This window comes from Paroedura picta, chromosome 1 (genome assembly GCF_049243985.1).
Source record: "Paroedura picta isolate Pp20150507F chromosome 1, Ppicta_v3.0, whole genome shotgun sequence".
Classification (NCBI taxonomy): domain Eukaryota; kingdom Metazoa; phylum Chordata; class Lepidosauria; order Squamata; family Gekkonidae; genus Paroedura; species Paroedura picta.
The window spans coordinates 22,821,946-22,847,601 of record NC_135369.1 but is presented as its reverse complement, the minus strand read 5'-3'; the positions used below and the strand labels follow the sequence as shown (position 1 = coordinate 22,847,601).

The 25,656-nt window shown below is 46.5% G+C and overlaps 2 protein-coding genes across 2 annotated transcripts in view; one reads left to right on the top strand and one right to left on the bottom strand.

Moving 5' to 3' along the window:
• The window catches only part of NAALADL1 (N-acetylated alpha-linked acidic dipeptidase like 1), a 28,172-nt gene extending 7,052 nt beyond the window's left edge, over positions 1-21,120 (top strand). The window contains exons 4-19 of the mRNA XM_077327145.1: positions 229-351; positions 969-1,158; positions 1,984-2,077; positions 3,109-3,213; positions 3,629-3,714; positions 4,641-4,760; positions 6,449-6,534; positions 7,771-7,834; positions 9,087-9,154; positions 9,975-10,066; positions 11,527-11,617; positions 13,791-13,872; positions 14,737-14,913; positions 17,259-17,349; positions 19,301-19,393; positions 20,870-21,120. Of these exons, the coding sequence (XP_077183260.1) occupies positions 229-351; positions 969-1,158; positions 1,984-2,077; positions 3,109-3,213; positions 3,629-3,714; positions 4,641-4,760; positions 6,449-6,534; positions 7,771-7,834; positions 9,087-9,154; positions 9,975-10,066; positions 11,527-11,617; positions 13,791-13,872; positions 14,737-14,913; positions 17,259-17,349; positions 19,301-19,393; positions 20,870-21,041 (1,734 nt within the window). The 3' untranslated portion in view covers positions 21,042-21,120. The remainder of the gene's footprint in view (positions 1-228; positions 352-968; positions 1,159-1,983; positions 2,078-3,108; positions 3,214-3,628; positions 3,715-4,640; positions 4,761-6,448; positions 6,535-7,770; positions 7,835-9,086; positions 9,155-9,974; positions 10,067-11,526; positions 11,618-13,790; positions 13,873-14,736; positions 14,914-17,258; positions 17,350-19,300; positions 19,394-20,869) is intronic.
• A 694-nt stretch (positions 21,121-21,814) lies between these two features.
• LOC143840731 (uncharacterized) lies at positions 21,815-24,715 on the bottom strand. The gene is made up of 3 exons (XM_077344277.1): positions 24,251-24,715; positions 23,692-23,874; positions 21,815-22,193 (listed from the first exon to the last, which is right to left on the bottom strand). Exons 1-3 carry the CDS (start codon positions 24,713-24,715, stop codon positions 22,053-22,055), a joined length of 789 nt encoding a protein of 262 aa, XP_077200392.1. The 3' UTR covers positions 21,815-22,052.
• Between the last annotated feature and the right edge of the window lie 941 nt (positions 24,716-25,656).

The following is a 25,656-nucleotide window of genomic DNA, read 5'->3' as shown; positions in this document are numbered from 1 at the left end:
CTCCATCCCCAAATCTCCAGGAGTATCTCAGGCTGGATCCGGCAACCTTACCATGCTTCCTCCACTAGTGATCCTGGAGGACCTAATTCTGACATGGCAGCACTTTCCACCACCAAGGCTCAAAGGATAACAAATTCCCTCCATCAGCCTTCTATTATTGTAGGAAGTCTATTTCCAATGGATAGCACTGTTCTTTCATTAACTCTTGTTTTTAAATCACTTTTCCAGGGAAAATTGGTCTATGCTAATCAGGGCAAACTGAGTGACTACCAAGAGCTAGTCCGAAATGGCATTGATCTGAATGGCACAATAGCCATAACTCGTTACGGAGGGGCTGGTCGAGCCGACAAGGTGAGAGAAGGTGGATGCATTCTAGCCTTATCTTAAGCCACAGTAACAACATTTACATTGTCATGACGAATTCTATTGGACTAAAGTTGTGTTTCAGGCAGTAATTTCTGGCGATCCCCAGGTCCTACCTGGAAGCTGGAACCCCTAATTTAGGACAATATGAAAATGACTCTTTGCAAGCAAGTTTAAGGTAAAAGAATTTGCTAGATATTAAAAACAACAAGAATTTTAGCAGCAGTGTCATAAGAAGGAATTAAATGTGTTCTTGGAATCCCAGAATTCCTTGCTCAGACTCCCAAATTTACACGTCCACCCAGTTTGGTGTAGTGGTTTGGTGTAGTGGTTAGGAGTGCGGACTTCTAATCTGGCATGCTGGGTTCGATTCTGCGCTCCCCCACATGCAGCCAGCTGGGCGACCTTGGGCTCGCCACGGCACTGATAAAACTGTTCTGACCGGGCAGTGATATCAGCGCTCTCTCAGCCTCACCCACCCCACAGGGTGTCTGTTGTGGGGAGAGGACAGGGAAGGCAACTGTAAGCCGCTTTGAGCCTCCTTCGGGTAGGGAAAAGCGGGATATAAGAACCAACTCTTCTTCTTCTTCATGTTTTCTTGGCAGGCGATCAATGGGGCCAGATTTGGTGTAATTGGGGTGGTGGTTTACACCGATCCAGGAGACATCAATGACAAGAAAGCCTCAGCGAAGGAGACATATCCCTATTCCTGGTACCTGCCCCCTTCAGGAGTAGAGAGAGGGTCCTACCAGAGCCAGTTTGGAGACCTGCTGACACCGTACTACCCTGCCAAAGGTGAAGGCAATGAGATTGCTCAGGGGCTAAGTTGTGACAATAAGCACCCAAAGCTTTGCTAGCAACACCCCCTCCACATGTCCACTGTTTTCCAAAGTTAGTGTCCATCAGAAAAGGTTTCCTTAGGTGGAGGAAGTCTTTGAGTTTTGCTGAGCCTATAAGTATCCCTCCAGCAAATCAATTCATGGCCAAGGAGAAAACAGGCTCCAGCTCTTATTTCCAACTATTTTACCATTTCATGCCATTGGTTATACAGCAGGGTTTTGGAAAGACCAAAGCTCAATGGCACAGAATCATAGAGTTGGGCCATTCAGGTCATTTAGTCCAACCCCCTGTTCAGTGCAGGATCAGCCTAAAGCATCCCTGAATCAATGCTGTGCATTCAGACTGCCTCAGGCCCAGTCCGTGGAAGCTTCAGTTAACAAATTAGCAGGAGAAAGACCAGAGAACCTCAAAATGCTGGATGGATAGATCCATAGAGCCTGATTTAGCATAACGAAGATGTGTATGCTATTTAGGTAGAGCACATGCTTAGTATGTCTCAGAGCTCAGGTTCCATCACCAGCATCTCTAATAAGCAGGGGAGAAGTGCTGGGGAAGACTAAGTCCTGTTACGGGCTAGGTGTACCCATCTGGTAGCCTTTTATAAGGGGCTGGTCCTATTGATGCAAGGAACCTTCTTGAGTGGGTCTCCTACTTTTGAAGCTCCTCATGTTGGCCCGAGGTGGTGCTTTGGCTTTACCAGTTCAAGACACAACTGGAGTCTTGACGCCATTGTAAGCAAGTTCTTCTGCTTGACTAATTATGCCCTCTTCTTGTTTTCAGATTTTACCTACAGGATCCCAGAGGACCAGATCACAGGGATCCCTCCAATCCCAACCCAGCCTATTGGCTTTGAGGATGCCAGGACACTGATCTGGTGAATTAACGCTGTGTGTGGTGTGGTAATGGAGCCTAAATATACAGATTCTCAAGCAGCTGTGGAAAGGAAGATGAAAGAGTCCAAAAGCTGAAGCTCTAAGCATGCACATTTTTAAATCCCTTAAATTGAAAGGATAAATTGGAAAAGGGGATTTATTTATTTATTGTATGGAGCGTGTGTTTTGTAGCCAAGAGATCCTAAGATTGTCCGGCAGCCAAGAAAAAAATGTTTGGAGATCATTTGCCATTGCCTGGGGGGGGGGGGGGGGGAGAAACACAGTGGCTTTAAATTTTGTTTATTTATATTTATTTATTTATTTATTTATTTATTTATTTATTATATTTCTATACCGCCCTCCCCGGAGGCTCAGGGTGGTTTACATCAAACATATAAATAATACATGGAACAATCTTCATTAATACTCATACATAATAATAATAATAACAGTGGTTGTAACAGAAAACAGTATAGTGAACAGTATAGTATTACATTTGTATACCACTGGTCCCAGCAAAAGCAGGCTCGCGGCAGTTCGCAACATAAGACAATAAAACATCAACCATAAAACCATTTAAAACATCTTAACAAACCTCCCAAAACCTAATAAAATCAAGATGGCGGTAATAATCTTTTCTTGGTAGGCTTTAATTTGCCAGTTTTCATACTTTACATTTCTTGTATCGTTAAAAAAATGAAAAACCCTGTTTATCAACCCAATGAACATCCAGAATAGTAACGGTGCCAAAGAAAGAGCAGAATAAAGGGAACCTCCACAGCCAGAGGCTGTAAACCTCTGAATCTCAGTGCCAAGAGGCAACAACGGGGGAAGGCCTCAGCCTCTATGCCCTATTGATGGACTTCCAGAGGAACTGGTTGACTACTATGTGAGATGGAATGCTGAATCAGATCCAACAATGGTCTTTTTAAGTTCTTAATATAGATTCACCCAATCAAAAAGTAACTCTAAATGGTAAGTAAACAAGCACAGCAAAGGAGAGAGAGACCTTGATATTATCTTGTACTTACAGTAACCTGGCTGGCGCTGCAGCAAATGACTCTTGGCAAGGATCTTTGGGCTGCATCTACAATCTGGGACCAGGATTCCAGGATGGAGGGCTGTTCCCTAACACCAGGTAGCAGGATTCACAAAACTTCATTTAGGGTTTTCATTATCCTTCCCTCCCAGGGAGCTCAGGAAGCTACCAGTACAATCCTGACTGAATTCACACCTTTCAAGGTCTCTTGAAGCCAATGAGCTAGCTCTGCTTCTGATTTAGATGTCTGTCGCTAAAGAATGATCACTCAGATCCCATCAGAGATACCATGTTTTTGTTCTCTAATGTTGTGGGAAAAGGAATATGCTCCCAAGTCACTGTGGCCTTATGGTGATCTGGTAGAGGTTTCAAGGCACGAGCAACCAGAGAGTTGTCTCCCATCTAAATATTGACCAAGGTTGTCCCTGCTTAACTTCCAAGATCTGGGGAGATTGGGCTAGCCTGGGCTATCCAGGTCAGGACCTAATGCTGTAACTGAACTTTTCTTTCTCAGTGATGTCCAGGTGAACGTCTATAACCAAAGAAGGATTGAGAAATCTTCTAATGTTTTGGGGCTGATTCGAGGAAGTGTGGAGCCTGGTGAGTCTACTCTGAGTAGCTAGGCATTCTCCAATACCATCTTAAAGAAAGTCACATTCTTAAGATTGCAAAGGGATAACAGTGTTAATGTTGCCTAGCAAAATGAAACAAAAGTTACACCTTAGATACTAATGACATTTAATTGAATATGAGCTTCTGTGAGTCACAGTCAGCTCATTTCTTCAGATGTGAGGATATCAAACTTAGAATCTTATTTAAGGTAGCAGAAGGAGATTAATTAATGAAGATTACCCCAAGATATTTGAAGCAGTTGCACTGATCAACAGGGATCCTGTCTTTAATCCACTTAAATTTCATAAAGACCATAACTTTGGTCTTAGCATCATTGATGCTTAAGGCCTCTTGTTTACAGAAATCACCTTATTTGTGTAGCTGGACTTAATTGAACCATATCCTCAACATATAGGAGGACTGATATTTTCTGAGAGCCTAGAGATGGAGAGACAAACTTGAAGCCAGATAGCCTTGGGCTCATGTAGTTTAGAAATAAATTAAAGACCCTGTTTCATCCCTCTGGAAATTGCAATTTCCTCTGTTAAAGAACCTGAAATTCCCACATTAATGTTGGTGTGAAGTTCCTGTAGAAAAAATAATAGGCATTTATCTGTTTGTGCCAGTGAACGTCATCCAAAGACATGCTCTGTCAACTGAGTCAAAAGCAGCTGTCAAATCTACAAAGGTCACATACAAAGATTTAGTAGGTCCTTTAATACCTCTAAAAGCTAGTGGATAAAATGTTGTCTGTAATTGATTGTACATTTACTTTTCTCAAACCTGCTTTCTTAGGATGGATAATATGGCTGGAAGCCTCCCAATCCTTCAACTGGATACACCAATGGTCTGATTTGGTATAAGGCCATTTAATGGTTTCACCATTGTTAAGCTTTTTATCTCTCCTTTCCCAGATCGGTACGTCCTATATGGTAACCACCGAGACAGCTGGGTGCATGGTGCTATTGACCCCAGCAGTGGGACAGCAGTAATGTTGGAGATCACACGAATTTTGGGCAAGATGGTGAAGGAAGGTGAGCTGGAGTATGGGGATATCTTATTCCTAACAGGATGTGCTGGAAATTGGGAAACGTTGTGGCTAGAGAAGACTAGTTTGGTATAGTGGTTCAGACTGGCAGCTTCTAATCTGGCAAGCCAGATTTGATTCCCCGCTCCTCCATATACAGCCTGCTGGGTGACCTTGGACTAGTCACAGTCCTTATAAGGCTGCTGTCATAGAGCAGCTTCTCTCAGAGCTCTCTCAGCCTCATCTATCTCACAGGGTGTCTGTTGTGGGGAGAGGAAAGGAAGGCAATTGTAATCTGCCTTGAGCCTCCTTCAGGCAGTGAAAGCAGGGTATACAAACCAACTCTTCTTCTTCTTCTTGCTAGGGGGCAATGTAGGGCATGCCAACCTTGAGGTGCAGCCTGGAGATCTCCCAAAATTACAACTGATCTCCCAACTACAGAGATCAGTTCCCCAGGAGAAAATGGTTGCTTTGGAAGAAGGACTCTGTGGCATTATATCCTGCTGAGGTCCCTCCCCTCCCCAAACTCCACCGTTCCCGGGCTCCACCCTCCAAATTTCCATGTATTTCCCAACTTTGTCACTCTAGGGCAAAGTAGGGAAGTAATGAAAGTATCCTGACTACAACCACCCACTGGGGCCTGTTGACATTTGGCTGCTTTTTCATCACTGGGAAAGAATTGGAGCTTTTAGCATTCCTTGTTGTATCTGCATTGTCAGATATCTCAGAATTGTTATCCTGGGGTTGCTATCACAGTCTACTTTCAGAATCAACCTTTATCAAGATGGAAATAAAAGGGTTGTTGGTAGGGTTGCCAGATCCCCCTCCCCTGGCCACCGGGGGTTGCAAGCTTTGGGTTGGGGAACACCTGGAAAATTGGGGGTGGAGCCTGGGAAAGGCAGGGACCTCAGTGGCCACGGAGTCCACTCTCCAAAGCATCCATTTTCTTCATGGGAACTGATCTCATCTCCAGAGCTAGGATTCCTAGGTCACACCTGGAGGTTACCATCCCTAGTTTTGTAAAAGTGCATCTGATCATACCCCTTCTCTGCATGTAGCCCCCAGGGTTGCCAATCTCCAGGTGATCTCCTGACAATCAATATCCTCCTATTGCAACTGATCTCCTGACAATCAATATCAGTTCCCCTGGAGAAAGTGGATGCTTTGGAGGGCTGAGGTTACTTCCCTGAAGTCTCATCCCTCTCAGGATCCACCCTCAACATTTCCAGGTATTTCCCAACACAGAGCTGGCAATCCTGACAGTTCCTGACAGTTAGAGCGGTTTCTCAGTGGAACAGGCTTTCTTGGGAGGTGGTGGGTTCTCCATCTTTGGAAACTTTTAAACAGAGGCTGGATAGCCATCTGACGGAGAGGCTGATTCTGTGAAGGCTCAAGGGGGTGGCAGTGGATGAGTGATAGGGTTGTGAGTTTTCAGCATAGTGCAGGGGGTTGGACTAGATGACCCAGGAGGTTCCTTCCAACTCTATTATTCTATGACTAGTAAGCAAGCCCGCTGTAATCACAATACAGCAGGCGCTAGGCAAGGGAGCTCTTGGCAGCCGTGCGCAGCGCCTGCTGATTGGCCTCTCCGATTCTCGCCCTGCCTGGCGCCCGCAGCACCACGGGCAAGGTTAGCATTCTAACCCTAGTAGCAAATGAGGTCGGGACTTAAGATGTAGCTTGATTTCTTTTCAGGGAAATGGCGCCCACGAAGGTCCATTGTTTTTGGCAGCTGGGGTGCAGAGGAGTTTGGTCTCATTGGTTCCACTGAATACACGGAGGTAAAAGGCCCAGGAGGGTATGAATGGTGTGATCCATGTTATTTGAGGTCAGAGGGGGAGGTAGCTAGTCAATAGTAATCTGTGTTAAGGAAAAGTGCCATACTATATTTATTTGCAACATTTTAAACTCACCTTTCTCCAAAAAAGGCCTAAAAGTGGGTTATAGTGTTATTTTAAACCACAATGAAACAGAAATACAAATTATAACTCTACCAATGTTCGGTAGGATAAAAAGCCAGAACATTAGAAAACCTGGTTTTAGGTAAATAGAGATTGCCCACTGTGGACTCCAGTGCCACATCAGTCCAGAAGCCAGATATGAAAATGGACTGAAAAGGATCATAGGCAGAGATGTTATCCAGATACCCTGGAACCAGGATATCTGAAACAGGGTTTTTATTTTGTTTTATTTATTTGCATTATGTATAATCCACCTTTCTCTCGGCGACTCAAGGCAGATTATACATATTGAGTCAGTACAGTCAACAAAATGGGACATTAAATAATCCATGCATTAAGATTTTAGAAGCCTGGAACTGTTGGAGGAAAAAATTAGCAGAGCAAATACAGCGCTGCAGAAATAAAGCAGCACAGAGGCATGCATGTTTAGCTCTAGGAAAATGTGCTACAAAAATTAGAGGAAGGGTTACATGGGAAGAAAAAAAAAAGCATGGCAGCCTAACTCATCTTTCTAGCTCTTGTTTCTTCTCTCATATTGATCCAAAGAACAAAGGCAAGGAAATTCCCCGCCCGCCCCCAAAAAAACCCTCCACTCTGGTGTATGTCTTGAAAAGGAAATATATTGATTAGCCACTGGTCAAAGCCCTTATCATTGGGAATAAGGGCTCCTCTTCCTTGTCTGGAGGCATCTGCTCTACCCCTGAATGGTCCTTTGCTAAACCCTGATTGAGAAAGCCTGCATTACATCCAGGTATAGAAGGGGAGATTAGTTCCCAGGAAGGGCTAATTAGAGTCAAGATTCATATGTAAAATGGAGTAATAAGTAGAGCTAAGTTTGGATTAAAGCAGTTGGTAAGACCTGTGAATAGCAGCACATTAGTACAGCAATAAAAGAACTAACAAACAGGGGGAGAACTATAAACTCAGAGTCCAGTAGCACCTTTAAGACCAACAAAGATTTATCCAAGGCGTGAGCTTTCGTGTGCAAGCACTCTTCCTCAGTCTGAGTAGCTTAGAGTGGTGGAGTGAGAGAAGAACTTTGTTTCTCCCACACAGGAATTTTTCAGCAAATTGCAGCAGCGCAGTGTGACCTACCTCAATGTGGACATTGCAGTCTTTGGTAAGTACCACCCATCTCATTCCTGCCTACAGTCAAGCTTTTAGCCAGTATATTAACCAGTATTCAGGCTCTTAATTTTCTTACTGACTGCTGCTGTGCAGTGAGATGAATTTGCAGCTACAGCAAAAAAAGGAAGACAATTCCTGTCCTCATGGGCCAGACTTTTGCATGATGGCCATGATTCAGCCAAATCAGTGGCTACCATATTATGATTCCTGCTACAGAAGGCCTGAAGCAGAGCTGCCAACCTCCAGGCAGAACCTGGAGATATGAAATTACAACTGATTTCCCCATAGAATCATAGGGTTGGAAGGGACCTCCATGGTCACGAGAGAGACCAGTTCTCCTGAAGAATATGGCTTACAACCCATGTAGGGTTGCCATGTCTACCCGTGGGGGATGTTGGTAGGGTTGGCAGGTCAAGGTTGGGAAATGCCTGGTGGTTTGGGGATGGAGTCTAGGAAGAACAGGTACTTGAGTGGCTATAATTTCATTTTTCTCCAGGTAAATTGATCACTGTAGCCTGGAGATGCAGTGTAATTTCTGGGGACCCCCAGGGCCCAGCTGGAGGCTTGCATCCCTAGCTCTGTAGCATTATAACCTACAGGACTCCCTTCCCTTCCGTCACTCCTTGTCCTTCCCAGGCTCTGTCCACAAAATCTCCAGGAATTTTCCAATCTGAAGCTGGCTCAGTTCCCAAATCAGTATCCTGTGACTTGCCATAGCTTAACGACCCTTATCTTTTTGCAGCCCTGGCCAGGTAGCAAATGCAGGAGCTTCATCCAGTTCCCAAAGGGTCACCATACACAGCTGGCAGCCTGTGGTCAGCTTGAGCTTGGCAGGCTATGCATCATGAGTAGGGCAGACTATGCATCAAACCTCTGGTGCTGGTTGTTACCTGCCCTGAGTCAACTGGGAAGGGTGGACTATACAAATAAAGTTGCTATTATTATTACTATTAGTAGTAGTATCTGGATAGATACATCTTAGATGCTTTAGGCTGACCCTGCATTGAGCAGGGGATTGGACTAGATGGCCTGCATGGGCTCTGACTCTATGATTCTATTAAAAGAAGATTATGTTGTCCTCCAGGCCTGTTGGCAACCCTGTGTCTGCAGGGTGGTAAAGTTGTTCCTCTTGAGTTTTTGCCCATCCTGTAGCTTGATGAAGACTCAGGAGCCATGCTGGGGTGGATGGAGATAACTTTGGGTTCGGAGGGTCTTTTCTAATGCTTCTGTTTCTCCTTTGACAGCCAATGCTACCTTGAGGGTCCAGGGAACCCCACCTGTCCAAAGTGTCATTTTTAAAGCAGCCCAACAGGTAACTCATCAGTGCTGGGTCTGACTGTGGGCGGGGAAAATGCTCTGTGCTCCACTCCTGTAACTTTTAGTAGTGGTTCCATCAGCTCTTCTGGCCACTCATTGCTGTAGATCCAGCTATTATTAAAGGGTCAGCTAATGACTGGGCAGGAAAGCCTCAAATGCTCAAAAGATTATTCAGGAGCACAAAAATAGTTTGCCTGGATAGATTACTGGAACGGATAACATTTGCCTCCATGTTGCATAGTTTTCTTTAGTCGGACGTTGCCAGAGAAACTTTTGAATGGCCTGGTTTTTCTCTCTCTGTCTTTCCTTCTGACTGGCTCTACATTGGGGACATACCTGTTCTGTACCCCACTGGCTGTTGTCTCTGCCCATAACACACTGCCCATCTTTTTTGTTGACAAATAAGCACCAAGGTGACCACAGTCTTGATGACCCCAATGGCCCAGCGGCCCTTCCTCCCCTTCACAATTAAGGGTGGCTCATAGCTGGGACCTAAACTAAAGCATATTAAACGGCCGAATGAAGGAAATGAGAAAAACAGAGGATAGCCCTGCTAGGATCATAGAGTTGGAAGGGACCTCCAGGGTCTAGCCCAACCCCCTGTACAATGCAAGAAATAAGAATGCTATTTCAAATGTGGAGTTTAGAGCAACATACACCATCCCCAGATTGACAGTGGGGGAACTTCGGTCAGCAGCCAGGCTGCAGATTCCCTTTTGAGTAAGGGCTCTTTGCTCCAGTTGAAACAGGAAAGCTTTCTTCCACATGGAAACAGCCTGTCTTCAATTTGTCCCTCACATGCTTCTTCTCTTTAGGTCCAGACCCCAGGCGACAATCCGATCTCAGTGTACGAGAACTGGAAACGGCACTTCAACCGAACGAGCTCTGTCTATGGAGTCATCCCCAGGTAAAAAGGCAGTAGGGGCAGGGGGATGTTTGTTTATTAACTAAAATGCTGATGCCCCAGTTCTTGCTTAAAATCTTCAAAGTGGTCACTAAACGTATCATCAAGGCACAGACTAAAAACAAACTCCAAAGAAAGCAGCAGAGCAAAACCAGGGGCAAAAAAACACACCAGCCGGTGAGATAGTCCAAAACCTCTTCAACAAAGGGCTGTCTTAGCTTGGCACCAAAACAACAACAGAGAAAGAGTGAGGGAACACCCTCTTAGGCAGGAGTTCCTCCGCTCTGATGCTACTGAGGCAAAGACTGACAGACCTTGTGCTTCAAGCAACATTGCTCTGGTACACACATGTAGGCATTCGCTCCCAATCTCATATGGGAGCAGGCAGACCTTACTGTTCCCAGCATCCAAAGGTCAAAAGTGTGACCTTGGGCTCACCACAGCACTGGTAAAGCTGTTCTGACTGAGCAGTAATATCAAGGCTCTCTCAGCCTCACCACCTCACAGGGTGCCTGTTTTGGGGAGAGGAAAGGGAAGGCGACTGTAAGTCACTTTGAGACTCCTTCACGTAGAGAAAAGGCATATAAGAACCAACTCCTCCTCCTCCTCCTCCTTCTTCTTCTTCTGCCAGCTGATGGCTGGCTGGGGGGCAGAGCCAGGTGGTGGGGAACCGCAACCTCAACCAGGGAGATCCGACAACCTTAGGCAGAGTAGAGCCTTTAGCAGTATTTGGGGAATTGGGCATAATAATGTGTTGGAATGGTCAACTTTCCGCAGGGCCTGTAGACGGAGCTCTTCCGCAAGGCATATGATTGAGGTCGGGGGTGGGGGGTGGGGGTCCCGACATTTGATCTTGACTCCCTGTGCCCATCTGAGTGATCTGACGCCTCACTTACACCCATAGAACACCAGTAGAACAATAGGAGGGCTGCCCCCAGTTGGATGAGGGGAATAGATAGCAATTGGGCTTTTTCCACCTGCCGCCTGGTTTTATGTACTATCATGTATTATTATTAAGGGAATTGTGGGTTTTATGCTTTTTCTACTGTGTAAACTGCCGTGAGCACTGTCAGGAATTGGCAGTATATAAATTTAAGTATAAATAAATAATCATGGGTAGGAGCAGGGTAGCACGGCAAATATGCCCCTGTTTTTGCCTTGGAAGTGTGAATGGTTAAGCCTTATATTGAAGAAGACTTGGTTTAATACCCTGCTTTTCACTACCTGTGAGGTTGGTGGGGCTGAGAGAGCTCTGACAGAACTGCTCTGTGAGAACATCCCTAAGAGAACTATGACTAGCTCAAGGTCACACAGCTGGCTGCTGGGTGAGGAGTGGGGAATCAAACCCTGCTTTCCAAATTAGAAGCCGGTGCTCTTAACTACTACACAGGCTTGTGTAACTTGTGGTTGTTTCTGATAGGTGCATAGTCCTTTTTGACCTGAAGTCTTTCTCTCTCCTTCAGTTTAGGATCTCTGGGTGCCGGAAGTGATTATGCGCCTTTTGTCCACTATTTAGGCATCACCTCCATGGATATTGCTTACACCTATGATCGGGTAAGCCCTCCCTGAATGAGGATGTGTACAATTGTCTCTTAAAAGGAATCTTCATCATGGTTTTCCTCTCCTGGCTTGGACTGCTTTGGGAAGGACAAGTGTTTCTGCCGCTGATTTGAGTGCCGGTGTGGCACATAAAATCCATGTTTTGTTTGTATAACAATATGGTGCAGATGTTCAAAAAGTCCTTGCTTCTCTCTACAAAGAAATAGAATTGCAAACCATTCCCTATTCTTTCTAACTGGACCCCTGGGAGGATGGAAGAAACCCACAGCTCCCCCAAGACTGCCAGTTACAAACAGGGTATCTGCAGATCGCTACCAATATCTCTTAGGAGTCTCTTCTGTCATAAATATAGCACTCTAAATCTGCATTGACAGAGTTGCCATCTAACTGCTGCTCTGCCCACTATGCTCTGGGTGGGTGCCATATCACAGTTGTACTCCAGGCATGGTGAGCATCTTCACTACCTTTCCCCTTTGTTACTTTAGGTAGCAAGACCAAATAAGTATGGTGAGTTTCCAGGGATCAGAGTTCAAAATACAAAGGAATTTAATTTTTTTTTAAATACATATGTTCTGGCCAAGTTTGGGCTGAGCAAGAGAAAAAAGAAAAGGCGAAAAAAATGCAGTCTTCTCTCTCTCTTCTCTAGGTACTTCCTAAATTGTGTTTAATTTAGGATAGGCTAACTTTACTTGAAGTCGCAGAGTTCATCATGAGCTTAGGACTCCAAGTTGGAACTTTTCTCCATTGTTGCTTGCCTTGTGAACAAAATGGAGTCCCTACGTAAAAAGTCCTTCTGTCCCTAGAAGGAGCTTTCCAATATGGAAAAGAGTTTATTTCCTCATGACCTGGGGATTTATATTCTACTCTAGGGCAGAGTCTGCACTTACTTTTTTTATTCCATTGTCAATCCTGTTGAATTCAGATCGCTTTGAACTCGGGTCTTCCTCTTCCCCCCCTCCCCATTGAAACAGGAAAGTCTTCTGCACGTGGTTAGGGAGGCACAGAAGAGGGGAGGGGGAGGCAAATAGAGACTCTTTCTCTGTTTTCTTGAAGGGGGGAGAGGATCCAAGTCAGAGGAGGGAGGAAAAAATCCTTTCTTTTCTTGAAGGGGAGGGGGGACGAAGAAGGCACAAAAAAAAAATCCAAGGCCGACAGAAATTGAGAGAAATTAGGGGCTTCTCCTTTGAGGCAGGCTTGTCACATGACCATCTGTAGCCAATCATGGGTCCTCTACCACGGAGGAGAGCCCAGATTCAAAACAATGTGATTTTCTGAATATATTTAGGATTAGCAGCAGTCTGAGATATCGCACAATAAAGGTAGGGTCACTCCGGATCAATCCTTCTTGCTGCAGAAGGAAAATTTAAATTGCCCAAAATCCAAACGGAAATCGCATTCTGTGTAGAGGGCAGGGACTGAATCGATCTGGGGTTGGAATAAAAGCTCCATGCAGTTTACACCTAGGAGAGTCTGTCCTGCTTGAGGTCATCAGGCTCTTCCTTCCCCAAAAAGAAGAATTTACTTTCTTGGCTATTATCACTCTCTGTCCCCTTTGTGTGCAAACTGGCAGCAAGAATTACTAGTCACTACCACTAGCATAGAGCCTCTTGTGGCGCAGAGTGGTAAGGCAGCAGAAATGTTGTCTGAAAGCCCATGAGGTTGGGAGTTCGATCCCAGCAGCCGGCTCAAGGTTGACTCAGCCTTCCATCTTTCCGAGGTCGGTAAAATGAGTACCCAGCTTGCTGAGGGGTAAACGGTAATGACTGGGGAAGGCACTGGCAAACCACCCCGTATTGAGTCTGCCATGAAAATGCAAGAGGGCGTCACCCCAAGGGTCAGACATGGCCCAATGCTTGCACAGGGGATACCTTTACCTTTACCACTAGCATAATTAAGAGCTGGTGTGCTCTGAACTGGGAACTTAATGGCTCCACTAGCATAATTAAGAGCTGGTGTGCTCTGAACTGGGAACTTAATGGCTCCATTTCCCTGTTCCTCCCTTTCTGCCAGTGAACAGAGTGTGGTAAATAATACATGCGATATTGAGTTACATTTCTATGCCTTCCAAAACCAATATATGTCGCTATTTCTCCAATAGCAGCCCCAACTCTTTGAGGCTATTTCATTTTTGACTGTTTTGGATTGTCTGATCTTTTCCTTTGTCTAGAGCAAGACTTCAGCGCGCATATATCCTGCCTACCACACCGCCTTCGACACTTTTGACTATGCGGATAAATTCATTGATCCAGGTAGCAGGTGGGAAGCGGGTGGGAGAGGAGATTCTGCCCAGAAGTGGCAAGCAGTCTCCAAAATTGCTCAGCCACTATATCTGTCAGTTTAGAGAGCCAGCTTGGTGTAGTGGTTAGGAGTGCGGACTTCTAATCTGGTGAGCCGGGTTTGATTCCCCGCTCCTCCTCCACATGCAACCAGCTGGGTGACCTTGGGCTCACTACAGCACTGATAAAACTGTTCTGGGGTTGTGGGGAGAGGAAAGGGAAGGTGACTGTAAGCCACTTTGAAACTCCTTTGGGTAGAGAAAAGTAGCATTTAAGAACCAACTCTTCTTCTTCTTCTTAAATAGCTCAATAATTCTTTAAAAGTTTCCTTTTGCTTCCCGTCCTCATGACTGTTTTCTGATCTTTGGGGAATGGTTTCATCAAACTGTCCCCGGTATCAGTGAGCCGATAGCCTATTTATATTATTAGATAAGCATAAGAAGGTAACTTGGTAGAAATATTCTTTCACAATGGAAAGTTCTTATAGCAATTCTTATAGAAGGACACAACCACTGCCAAAAGCAATTGAAAATGGCATTCATCTAGAAACCGTTATGGTTGGTACTTTATTTGGTATTAAAAATTGAAAAAACAGATTATAAATGTATTTGTTAAATTGTACAAATTATATATTACAGTAATTTAGCCCTGGGATAGGTTTCTTTTTTTCTGTTATAATTCCAAGGTGAACTGTCCCCTTCTTTTCTTGTTGCTAGTTCAAGACAGACAAAAGAAAGGACTCTGTCACAAAAAGCATTGGGACTGCTGCCAGAGGACCCTTTGGACGAATGGAATCTATCAGCTGTTACTAGCCATAATGAGCTCTTTCTCTCCCAGGGTTCTCCAGCCACCAGACTGTGGCACGGGCAGCTGGCAACATTTTGGTGCGCCTGGCCGATACCTTGATCCTTCCACTCAACGTGACTGACTACGGGGAGGTGCTGGAGCAGATGTACAAGGCTGCCGACCAGGAGGTTATTGTGAACGACCTGATGAGCCACAATATCTCACTTGGTGAGGCAATGGGGTGCTGACATGGAACTGGGTGGGTGATAGCCATGGGGTGGACTGCAAAAATCTCTGTGGGATGATCTAGTGGTGATTTCTTGGCGTAGTGGTTGGGAGTGTGGACTTCTAATCTGGTGAGCCGGGCTTGATTCCCCGCTCCCCCACATGCAGCCAGCTGGGTGACCCTGGGCTCGACACAGCACTGATAAAGCATTCTGACCGTGACCTTGGGCTCGCCACGGCAATGATAAAAGCTGTTCTGACCATGACCTTGTGCTCACCACAGCACTGATAAAGATGTTCTAATGGAGCAGTAATATCTGGGCTAAGAGCCTCTTGTGGCGCAGAGTGGTAAGGCAGCTGCCTGAAAGCTTTGCCCATGAGGTTGGGAGTTCGATCCCATCCTTCCGAGGTCGGTAAAATGAGTACCCAGCTTGCTGGGGGGTAAACGGTCATGACTGGGGAAGGCACTGGCAAACCACCCCGTATTGAGTCTGCCATGAAAACGCTGGAGGGCGTCACCCCAAGGGTCAGACATGACTTGGTGCTTGCACAGGGGATACCTTTACCTTTTTAATATCTGGGCTTTCTCAGCCTCACCTACCTCACAGGGTGTCTGTTGTGGGGAGAAGAAAGGGAAGGCGAATGTAAGCCACTTTGGGTAGAGAAAAGCGGCATATAAGAACCAAATCTTATTCACAAAATCTGATCTTGTACATAAGGAATGGAAATGAAAAGAAATATATCCTCACTATGTCATAGCTGAAAAGAGGGACATCGTTGTTAGCTCCCTTATTCTCAAAACAAAGTTCACAGCCCAGAACCTCCTTGCCTACTGTTACACCTTGCTGAAGGTTCAAATTGGTCTCCTGTACTGACTTACCATGCAGTAGCCCAGAGGTGGTCAAACTGTGGCTCTCCAGATGTCCATGGACTACAATTTCCATGAGCCCCTGCCAGCTGGCAGGAGCTCATGGGAATTGTAGTCCATGGACAACTGGAGAGCCACAATTTGACTACCCCTGCAAAAGCTCCTTCTATGTTGATTTAAAAGCCGAGTGAGTTCTGTTGGTTAAAGATGTATTAAGAATGCACCATTATTTTGCAATATGTCATAATGAGTTTCAAATGAATCTCGACAGTGGCAGGGCGAACCATGGCAGAGCATGCGCAGCACAGCGCATTAGTGTTCATGCATAGGTGTTGACATTGCAGACAATGCACTTGCTCCCTGTTCTGAGATTTGCAATGCAATCCTAAAAACACTGATATGAACTTAAGAAGAGCCCAGCTTAGATACATCTAGTTCAGCATCCTGTCTCACACCGGGACCATCTACTTCCGCTGGGGGTCCAACAGCAGAGCACAGAAGCTGAGGCCTTCCTTCCCCTGAGAGTCACCTCCTGGCATTGGGTTACAGGGCCTTACTGATTCTGAATTTGAAGGTTTCCTTTAGTGACCATGGTCAGTAGGCACTGAAAGAATTATCCTTCACAAATCTGTCACACCTGGGCCCAATATGCACACATTGAATAATGCACTTTCAATCCACTTTAGAAGAAAATTATCCTTTTTCACAGAGGTAAATCCAGCTGCAAAAGAACATTGAAATTGTATTATCCAATGAGTGCATTATCCAACGAAGACACACGAATAACTGTTACTATTCACTCCCCTCTAAGCCTGTTGATCTCAGTGGACTTAGAAGGATGGAATTCTGTTTAGGATTGCACTGTTATGCTTAGATCAGGCATAATGCAGAGCCATGATTTATTTTAATTATAACTAGTCTGCAAAAGCAGGATTCTGGATGCAAACAGTCACTTAGATGCTGGGTTCTTTGCTCTGGAACGGTGTTGGGGAGTTGCTGTGGGCACAGCTAGACAAGGAGCCAGGGTGACTGCATTTGTACATTAATCCTTAGTTAAAACTAATAAACTGACTAGGAGTAAGTATAGCAGCCTCCATTCAGACAATCTTAGGAACCAAAGTCGATTTAATTTCTTTCAATTTTTTTATTTGAAAGAAATAAAAAAGAAATAAAAAATAGCAGCTTATAATAATGATGATGATTTTTAAAATTTCTAGCCCGCCCCTCCAGATGCTCAGAATGGGTAACATCCACAAAATGAACATACAATTAAAGAACTTTAAAGCAACATGATCAGCTCCTCTAAAATACTTAGGGCTCATTGTTAGCTTTTGGGCTAGAGTTTCCTACTGTATAATTTTAGTCTTTAGCGAATATTTTGTTAACAACCTTGAATTAATTGAAAAAAAATGGGGGGGGGGAAATCCATCTTCTAACTACTAAGGAATATATTTGTCTCCTTCCCTCTGACTCTTCCCAGCCCCACTCCAGGCTGCCATTGCACGGTTCAAGTCAGCAGCTGCCGGTCTCGATCAGCGCATTGCAAGCTTGCAGGAAGAAGAATCGCCCAGGTCAGCAGCCTCCCTCAGTAGTGTTTCTCAGGATTCATATGGCATACTAAGTACATTAAAAGCTCCTCACATCCATTCGTCTCAGTAATCTTTACACCAACCTTTGAGAGTAGGCTCATAGAATTATCTCTAGCATTGCTGATGAAGGAGTCTAGAGAGAGAGGGCTTCAGGGGTTTGTAGCTGGGCTAGGATTGTAAGCCTTTGGCAGAGTGAGGTGGGGGATGAGGCTGGAGAGCTCCTTGAATTGTAACTGGCTTCCCCACTACACAGAACAGGTGGCCTAGACAGACGTGCAGCTTTAGAGGACAAGCTCTATGGTATACCATGGATAAGGGGTCCCCAGTGTGGCTCCTATTGGTGCCATGGGGCCTACCAACACCTTTCCTGGTGCCCACCAAGAGATTTTGGAAAGTGGGCAGGGCCAGGGGAGGTTTGTATCCAGCAGGGTTTCTTGACTGGTCATTGGAAATCAGATATCTGAAAGAAGGAACCAATGGTCCAGCATACAAGGAAATATTTCCAAACAATGTTTCAGAAGGTTCTGTCTGAAATGTTGAAGAGTTCTGATTAGAGTTATGTGTAACCTCACTCCCTGATGTCGTGCGGTTGGCTCCGCCTCCTGTGGCAGACATTTTGTTGTTGCGCACAGGTGCCTGCAGGTTCAGATATGGACCCCTGCCATAGTTTCTACGTGAAATCCCTTCCCAAATTCCCTTCTCCCCAGGTCCTACTGTCAGATTTCGAGGAATTTCCTAGGCTAGAGTTGGCAACTGCATGCTGCGATGAAATTTAATTGGAAACCTTTGTGAGGATGGCTCAGTCTCTTATGTTATGCTGCAAGAAATTCAGGGTGCTGATTAGAGCAGGACTTGGAATCCTGATTGCTGATTGCGTTCCCAGAGTTATTTTTGGAAATCCAATACAAATCAGCTGGTGTCAAACACTGCCTTGGGGAGGTAATGAATCAACAGCTTTGTAATTGTCCTGCCTAGATGGTGTATAGCTTATTGTTGTGCTATCCATTTGATCTTTGATGTCTCCCTGTCAATGGAGACACAGGTCGCTAAGGTAGCTCAGTTGGCATTTTACCATCTTCGCTGGCAAAGCTACTAGTGCCCTACCTGGCCCCAGAACACCTAGCCACAGAGATCCATGCAACGGTCACCTCATTGCTGGACTTCTGTAACACAGTCTAAGTGGGCCTTCCTTTAACGCTGCTCCGGAAACTGCAGCTAGTCTGGAATATGGCGGCACGACTCCTCACTTGTACATCATGGAGGAGCCACATTTGCCCTGCCTTGAGGTAGCTGTACTGGCTCCCAGATGAATTATGTATCCGCTTTAAGGTGCTGGTGCTGACCTTCAAGGCCACACACAGTCAGGGCTCCGCATACCTGAGAGACTGCTTGGCAGACTATGCCCCCTAAAGCAGTGGTCCCCAAGCTTTTTATCACCAGGGACCGGTCAATGCTTGACAATTTTACTGAGGCCTGGGGGGGGGGTAGTCTTTTCTGAGGGATATCACCACCACCTGAGCCCCTGCTCCACTTGCTTTCCCGCCGACACCCCTGACTTCTCGCTGCCCACTGGGGGGGCGCTGCTAGCAGCAGCTGCGCAGTGCCACACCGAGGGGGAGCCCCAGCCATGGCAGCCGCTGGAGAGCACCAAAGGTGAGCCGGCAGCAGAGTGGCAGGGCAGCTCCGGGGAGGAGGAGCCGCGACCCAGTACCGACTGATCCATGGACTGATACTGGTCCCTGGTCTGGGGGTTGGGGACCACTGCCCTAAAGGACACTAACATTGTCCAGGACTAGCTGGACCATTAGTCTGATCCAATAGGACTACTCTTATGTTTGCAGCAATGTGTGCTTTGCTAGGGGCTGGGAAGCTCAAGAAACTTTTGAGCCAGCCCTCTTTCTCTTGCCCCCTAACCTGCTGTCTCTCTCCACAGTCCCCTCCAAGTACGGATGGTGAATGACCAGCTGATGCTGCTAGAAAGGGCATTCTTGAACCCTAGGGCCTTCCCCGATAAGTATTATTACAGGTAAACAGTTCAATAACTCACTTTCCTGGGCCAATCTGCATTGGGAGCTTGTGGATTTGTTCCTGTAATGGCAAGGCTTTTGCTTGGCAGAAGATGCCTTGCCCTGCCCCAAGGGGCTCAGTGAGATTCCTTGCTTCAAGGGGAAGTGTGCAGTAGATCTCTGGGATCCGATCCAATCATAGAGGATTCTGCACCCATTGTTCAAGGCTCTGATTTAAGAAATCTTATGTACTTTGCTACACTGTGTTCTGTTGGCAAATCAGGTGGGGCGGGATGTCACCTGCTGTTACAACTCTCCAGAATATAGAGATCAGCTCCTCTGGAGAAATGTGTACTTTGGAGGGTGGACTCCATGGAATTGTACCCTGTTGAGCTCTCAGGCAACCCTAACTCTTCTTCCAGTTTGACTTTGGCATTGAACACAATTCAGGTTTCCTTTCAACCACAGCTAACCTAAGAGCGGCAACCCTCAAACAGGGAATCTTCACAATATGAGATTGTTCTGAACTTGTGAATAAACTCAAGTTCAACAACAGAGGTCCTTGTGGCTGAATAAAGACATGGGGTTCTTATCTCGCGACAGATGCTAACTCTCTGCCCCCGAACATTTCTCTTTGCTCTAAACCAGGGGTAGTCAGTGGCCCTCCAGATGTCCATGGACTACAATTCCCAGAAGCCCCTGCCAGCAAATGCTGGCAGGGGCATCTGGGAATTGTAGTTCATAGACATCTGGAGGGCCGCAGTTTGACTACCCCTGCTCTGAACGAACTGATTACGACGTGTGTGTTGCCACTGCATCTTGAGTTCCTTCTTTGCAACTCCCTTCCAACCTTCTGACAGGGACACAAACTGTCCAATCTTCATTCCAACTCTTATCTGACAGAGTTTGACTCTTGAAAACTCATATCCCCCAAATATTGTTTAGAAGAAGTAGAGTTGGGTTTTATTTGCCGCTGTTCTCTACCAGAAGGACTCTCAAAGCAGCTTACAATTGCCTTCCCTTCCTCTCCCCACAACAGACACCCCATGAGGGAGGGGAGGCTGCAAAAGCTATGACAGGATCGCTCCGTCAGAACCGTTTCTAATGAGGCCCAGGCCACCCAGCTGGCCGCATGTGGGGGAACTGGGAATCAAACTCAACTCAGCAGATTAGAAGCCGCTGCTCCTAACCAGTATACTATGCTGGTTCTCTTAAGGCACACTTGGACTCAAATAGATGTAAAATAATAAATCCTGCCTGGTGGTTTGATTATGTATTATTTTAATTCTATTATTGTTTTATTGATTCTGTGTGCTGCCCTGAGCTGGCCTATGGGAGGGGCAGTTTATAAATGGAATGAATGAATGAATGAATGAATGAATGAATGAATGAATGAATGAATGAATGAATGAATGAATGAATGAATGAATGAATGAATGAATGAATGAATGAATTTGATCTGTGAAATCACCTTCTGCACTTTTCTCCCCACGCAGCCACATCATCATGGCCTCCCGATCATCTTCCATCGCCACTTTCCCTGGTCTTGCTGATGCTTACTCCAGTGCCAAGGAGTTGGGCAACTGGGAGAAAGTCCACCAACACCTGACAATCATCATCCAAGCAATAGAAAATGCTGCGTCCATCCTTGAACCGGTGGACCAATAATGGCAATCAGAGTACCAGTGCAGTGTGCCTTTATTAAATGCAGCAGTGTGTGCAAAGGGAGTCCCTTGTAACTTAAAGGTAAAGGTAAAGGTATCCCCTGTGCAAGCACCGAGTCATGTCTGACCCTTGGGGTGACGCCCTCTAGCGTTTTCATGGCAGACTCAATACGGGGTGGTTTGCCGGTGCCTTCCCCAGTCATGACCGTTTACCCCCCAGCAAGCTGGGTACTCATTTTACCGACCTCGGAAGGATGGAAGGCTGAGTCAACCTTGAGCCGGCTGCTGGGATTGAACTCCCAGCCTTATGGGCAAAGCTTTCAGACGGCTGCCTTACCACTCTGCGCCACAAGAGGCTCCTTGTAACTTAATCACCCTTATAATGTACGGCACATGGAGAGATGGGGGGAATCGGTCAATGGGGTGGATCTAGCCACTTAGAGAACAGTTTGATGCCCATAATATAGGGCTGCCAATCTCCTGGTTACACCTGGAGGGCTCCCAGAGTTCAACTGATTTCCAGATCCCTGGCTTGTTGACAGGTGTTGTCTCTCTGTGCTGCAAGCCTAAGTCCTATGTTGGCATGGCAGGCCTAGGCGATTGCGAGGGCTCTAGAGGAGCACCCAAAAGCCCTCCCGTGGCATCACAGCTCATGCCAAACAGCTGCATCGAGCGCCGCCACACCAATGCACCTCCCAGAGCGCTTAGTCCCCTTCCTTCTCTTCCCTTTCCCCCTCATATCAGTGGGAGAACAAGGGACACACAAGGAGTTGGTAATGCTTGAGAAAGGTAATTTTATTTTTCTATTCAAAGTGAGTCAGTAAGGCCAAAAGAAAAGAGGGTGGGTGAGAAATCAAGGAGAGGGTTTGAGAAGAAGATGGATTCTCCCTTTGCAACGGGAGACCATCCAGGTTTGCTCCTAAAGGCATAGCGCAGTGGTTGCTTTTCTACTTGCAACACCCCCCGCCCCCCCAGCAGCAGTTGGCCGTCAGGATCCAGAGATGACACAGATTCTTCAATAGCTCTGCTCACCATATGGCATAATCTTCGGCAATTCTTCGTGCTTACCAAATGGCACGCATTTGTGTTTGGTTACGACATATCGCCAGGAGTGGCTCCTTACGTCTTTAAACAATGTGAAGGTGCACTCCTCTATCTGAAAAGGGCCAAGGGTGGTGGTGGGGAGAGAGAGTAAAGAACAAGGGAGACAGCATGAATGACTTGGGGCTAAGAGCCCAACCACTTTCCTTCTTGCTGGATTTTGATTGCAGACAGCAATTCCATCATGTAGCAAACACAGCATCTGATGCTGGCTGCGGCATTCAAAATCCAGAAAAGATCCGCTTTCATTACTTAAGAAACTTAAAAAAAAATGATGCCCTAAAAATGGAACTTCAAAGTTTGAACGTTCAGAGCAATGCCTGCGTATTCAGAATCCAGAAACACTTGACCAGTTCTGGGGGACAAATTTAATGGGCTTCGTTTCTTTCCTATTTCTTGTTATGGTCTAGGTCTGCAGTTTTATATCAAGATGACATACCTACTGGATCCCATGAGAAACACACTTCTGCTTGTCCTTTTTTGTAAAAACTGGATCACATTCCCATAGATAGCCTCCCTCGCCCTCCTGGGATGCCTTCTCCCAACTTTTTTTTTTTTTTGGGGGGGGGAGAAAGACTTCTCATTGTAGAGATAAATTAAACTTCCCTCTTGCAGTCCAGTCTAAACAGTCATGTGATCAGCACAGCAGAGGGAACAATTTTGTCTCCTTTCATCTAGGTCTTCTACCTTTGTATATTTAAAAAAATCACTATTCCAATGTACATGTGAATAAGAGAAGAAGAAGAAGAAGAGTTGGTTCTTATATGCCGCTTTTCCCTACCCAAAGGAGGCTCAAAGCGGCTTACAGTCGCCTTCCCTTTCCTCTCCCCACAACAGACACCCTGTGGGGTGGGTGAGGCTGAGAGAGCCCTGATATCACTGCTCGGTCAGAACAGTTTTATCAGTGCTGTGGCGAGCCCAAGGTCACCCAGCTGGCTGCAGGTGGGGGAGTGCAGAATCGAACCCAGCATGCCAGATTAGAAGTCTGCACTCCTAACCACTACACCAAACTGGCTCTGGATTCCTCTGCCCTCATGGCAGCCACATGGCCTTTGCTGTGATCTTTCCCAAAGCTTCACAGCAAAGTAGGTTTGAGATGGTCAGAATGCTGTCGCAATTAGGGTTGCCAACCCCCAGATGGGGGCTGGAGATCTGCCAGGATTACAACTAAGCTCCAGAAGACAGAATTCAGTTCCCCTAGAGAAAACGGCTGTTGCGGAAGGTGTATACTATGCCATCGGTCCCTCCCCAATGATCTCTTGGCTAAGATCCTCGGGCGCTTTTCTGTTGGCACAGCAGCTGCTGCAGTGGAACTGCGTTTTTACCTACGAAAGGCGCGGAAGGGGAATTTTTGCCAATTCTCACCTCCTGCTGCAGGTTCCTATTTTACTCCCCCACATTGTTCAGCTGGGTCCTCGGGACCCCAGTCTTGAATTGCACAGAAAGCTCCAGAAGGAGGTAACCCTGAGGCAACCCTGTTCAGGCTGCTCAAGGTCCAAGTCTGACTGTCTTCCGGCAACCCCAGAAACAGCAGGGCCTGCTTGCTTCCTCACCTCTTGTTTAGCTGGTGGAGGTACCTCACAGCGTTTCCTTTTTGTAGGTGAAGGATCCTGCAGCATCTCATCGTCGTCGTCATCATACTTAAAGAGTTGCCTCCTTATAACCTCCGCTTCTTCCTTTGTGCAGCTGGTTTTCACCAACAAAAACTTGATGTAGACCATCGTCCCAATGGCTTTCTGGAAGGGAAGAAGAGGAGACATTTTTCAGCGTCCGGACGCTCAGGCCTTTCATTGCCCAGGGTATTATGGTGGGTTTCCCTGCTGGGGCTCAAGACTTGGAAAGTGAGAGAGAGACACAAGCACTCCTGAGCTGAACCAGAAAGGCCTTCCCTCCCCACTCTCTGCACACCTAGCTCTCTAACACCTGGCTTATAGAGGTGGTTTCCAGGAGTGCCTCATCTTTGGCCCCTTTCCTTTTGGAAAGCGGGAGCTGCCTTCCGTTCTTTTGCAGCCCGTTGCATTCAGGGCTGAAAATTATGAGAGACCGATCGCCCATCTGGGCTTGTTTGTCGCTCCGCCGCCCCTGGATTCTCACGGCCCCTCCTTGCATTACCTTAACTTCCACATTTCCATTCTCATAGGACATGTAAATATAATGGCTATTCTTATGGTGATGCCGCAGAGCAACTTGCTTCATGTTAGGTATCAAATAACTTGAACTCTCGCGATCCCTTTCTAGCCACCGTCGGCTTTCTTTTGCTCTCCTTTCTAGTTCTTCGTCTGTGGGACCAAGGAGCATCCGCAGCTCCTCGTCGGACAGGGTCCGCCCCGTGGGATTCTCTGACTCTCCTGGCTCCTCTGGTTCTTGCAGTGTTGGCACCGCCTCCTCCGACTCAGCTAAAGGGGGCTCTTCTGTGGCCTCCCAGTCTCCAAAGGCCGGCTGGCCCAGGAGCAGAGCCCACCCAAGGACCAGCTGCCAGCAGACCCGGGAGCCCAGCATGGTGGTGGGGAGAGGGACTCTGAGATTGCCCAGTTTGAGGCAGAGCCCCTGCTGATATAGCTGGGAGGCCCGGCCCATGTGTTGGGAGACTCCACCCCCCCCCAGTCTGTTAGAATCCTGCTTCCTGCAAGACCTGCCCAGGTGGCAATGAGGCGAAAGACCTGGGCATATTCACATCCCATATTCACGTAGCAGAAAGATTAAATTTCCCCAACAGTGTCCAGCAGAGGGGGAAATTCAGATCCAGACAACTGCTGTCCTGGTCCAAATAGGGTCACACGGAACCCAGCCCTACTGATCTTGGTGGCCTAGGCAGAATGTGACTCCCCACCCTAGAGAGAAAAATGACAAATCTAGAAGGGATATAACTTCTTTTTAATGTAGCATTAGAAACAAGGACTATAAGCATCATAAATATCTCATCCCCCGCTATTGGCGCCTTCTTAGTGCTGGGGCTCCAGGGGTCTCCTGTCCAAGCCTCAAGACTCATTGCTGGCATGGAAAGCCTCCCTGAATAATGTAGCCCCATTTAAGAGATACTCCTGCCATGAATCCCTGTGCTGCCCCAGCTTAGCCTGTCTTGGCAGATGGATTTGAGCAAAATAAATTATAAATAATATCTTTTGCTTGTATCACGGTTGACGGGTCTTCACCTGTTGGCAGGTGGATTTGGCTGTTCTCAGCATGCTCACAGTTTCCCAGTTTTGCGTTTTTATGTGTATGACTCGCCTTCTTGCTCAGGTCTTCTGTTTTCCCCTCAGCAGATTTGTTTCCTGTTTGAAGGAGGGTTATAGGATCATGGAAGCATAGAGTTAGAAGGGGTCACACAGGCCAACCCCCTGCTCAATGCAGGATCAGTATCTGTCCAGGATAAAGCATCCAGGATCAGTATCTGTGCAGCCTCTGCTTGAAGACTGCCAGTGAGGGGGAGCTCACCACCTCCTTAGGCAGTCGATGCCACTGCTGAACTACACTGACAGTGAGAGCAATTTCGCACGGCTTCAAAATAGCACAATGGT

Excerpts from the sequence above, each read along its gene's own strand:
- LOC143840731 (XM_077344277.1), bottom strand. The coding sequence starts at position 24,715 with ATGGGCCGGGCCTCCCAGCTATATCAGCAGGGGCTCTGCCTCAAACTG. Across the intron at positions 23,875-24,250 it reads ATGGAAATGTGGAAGTTAAG|AAAGCCATTGGGACGATGGT; the intron begins GTAATGCAAGGA and ends CTTCCCTTCCAG. Across the intron at positions 22,194-23,691 it reads CTCCACCAGCTAAACAAGAG|ATAGAGGAGTGCACCTTCAC; the intron begins GTGAGGAAGCAA and ends GGCCCTTTTCAG.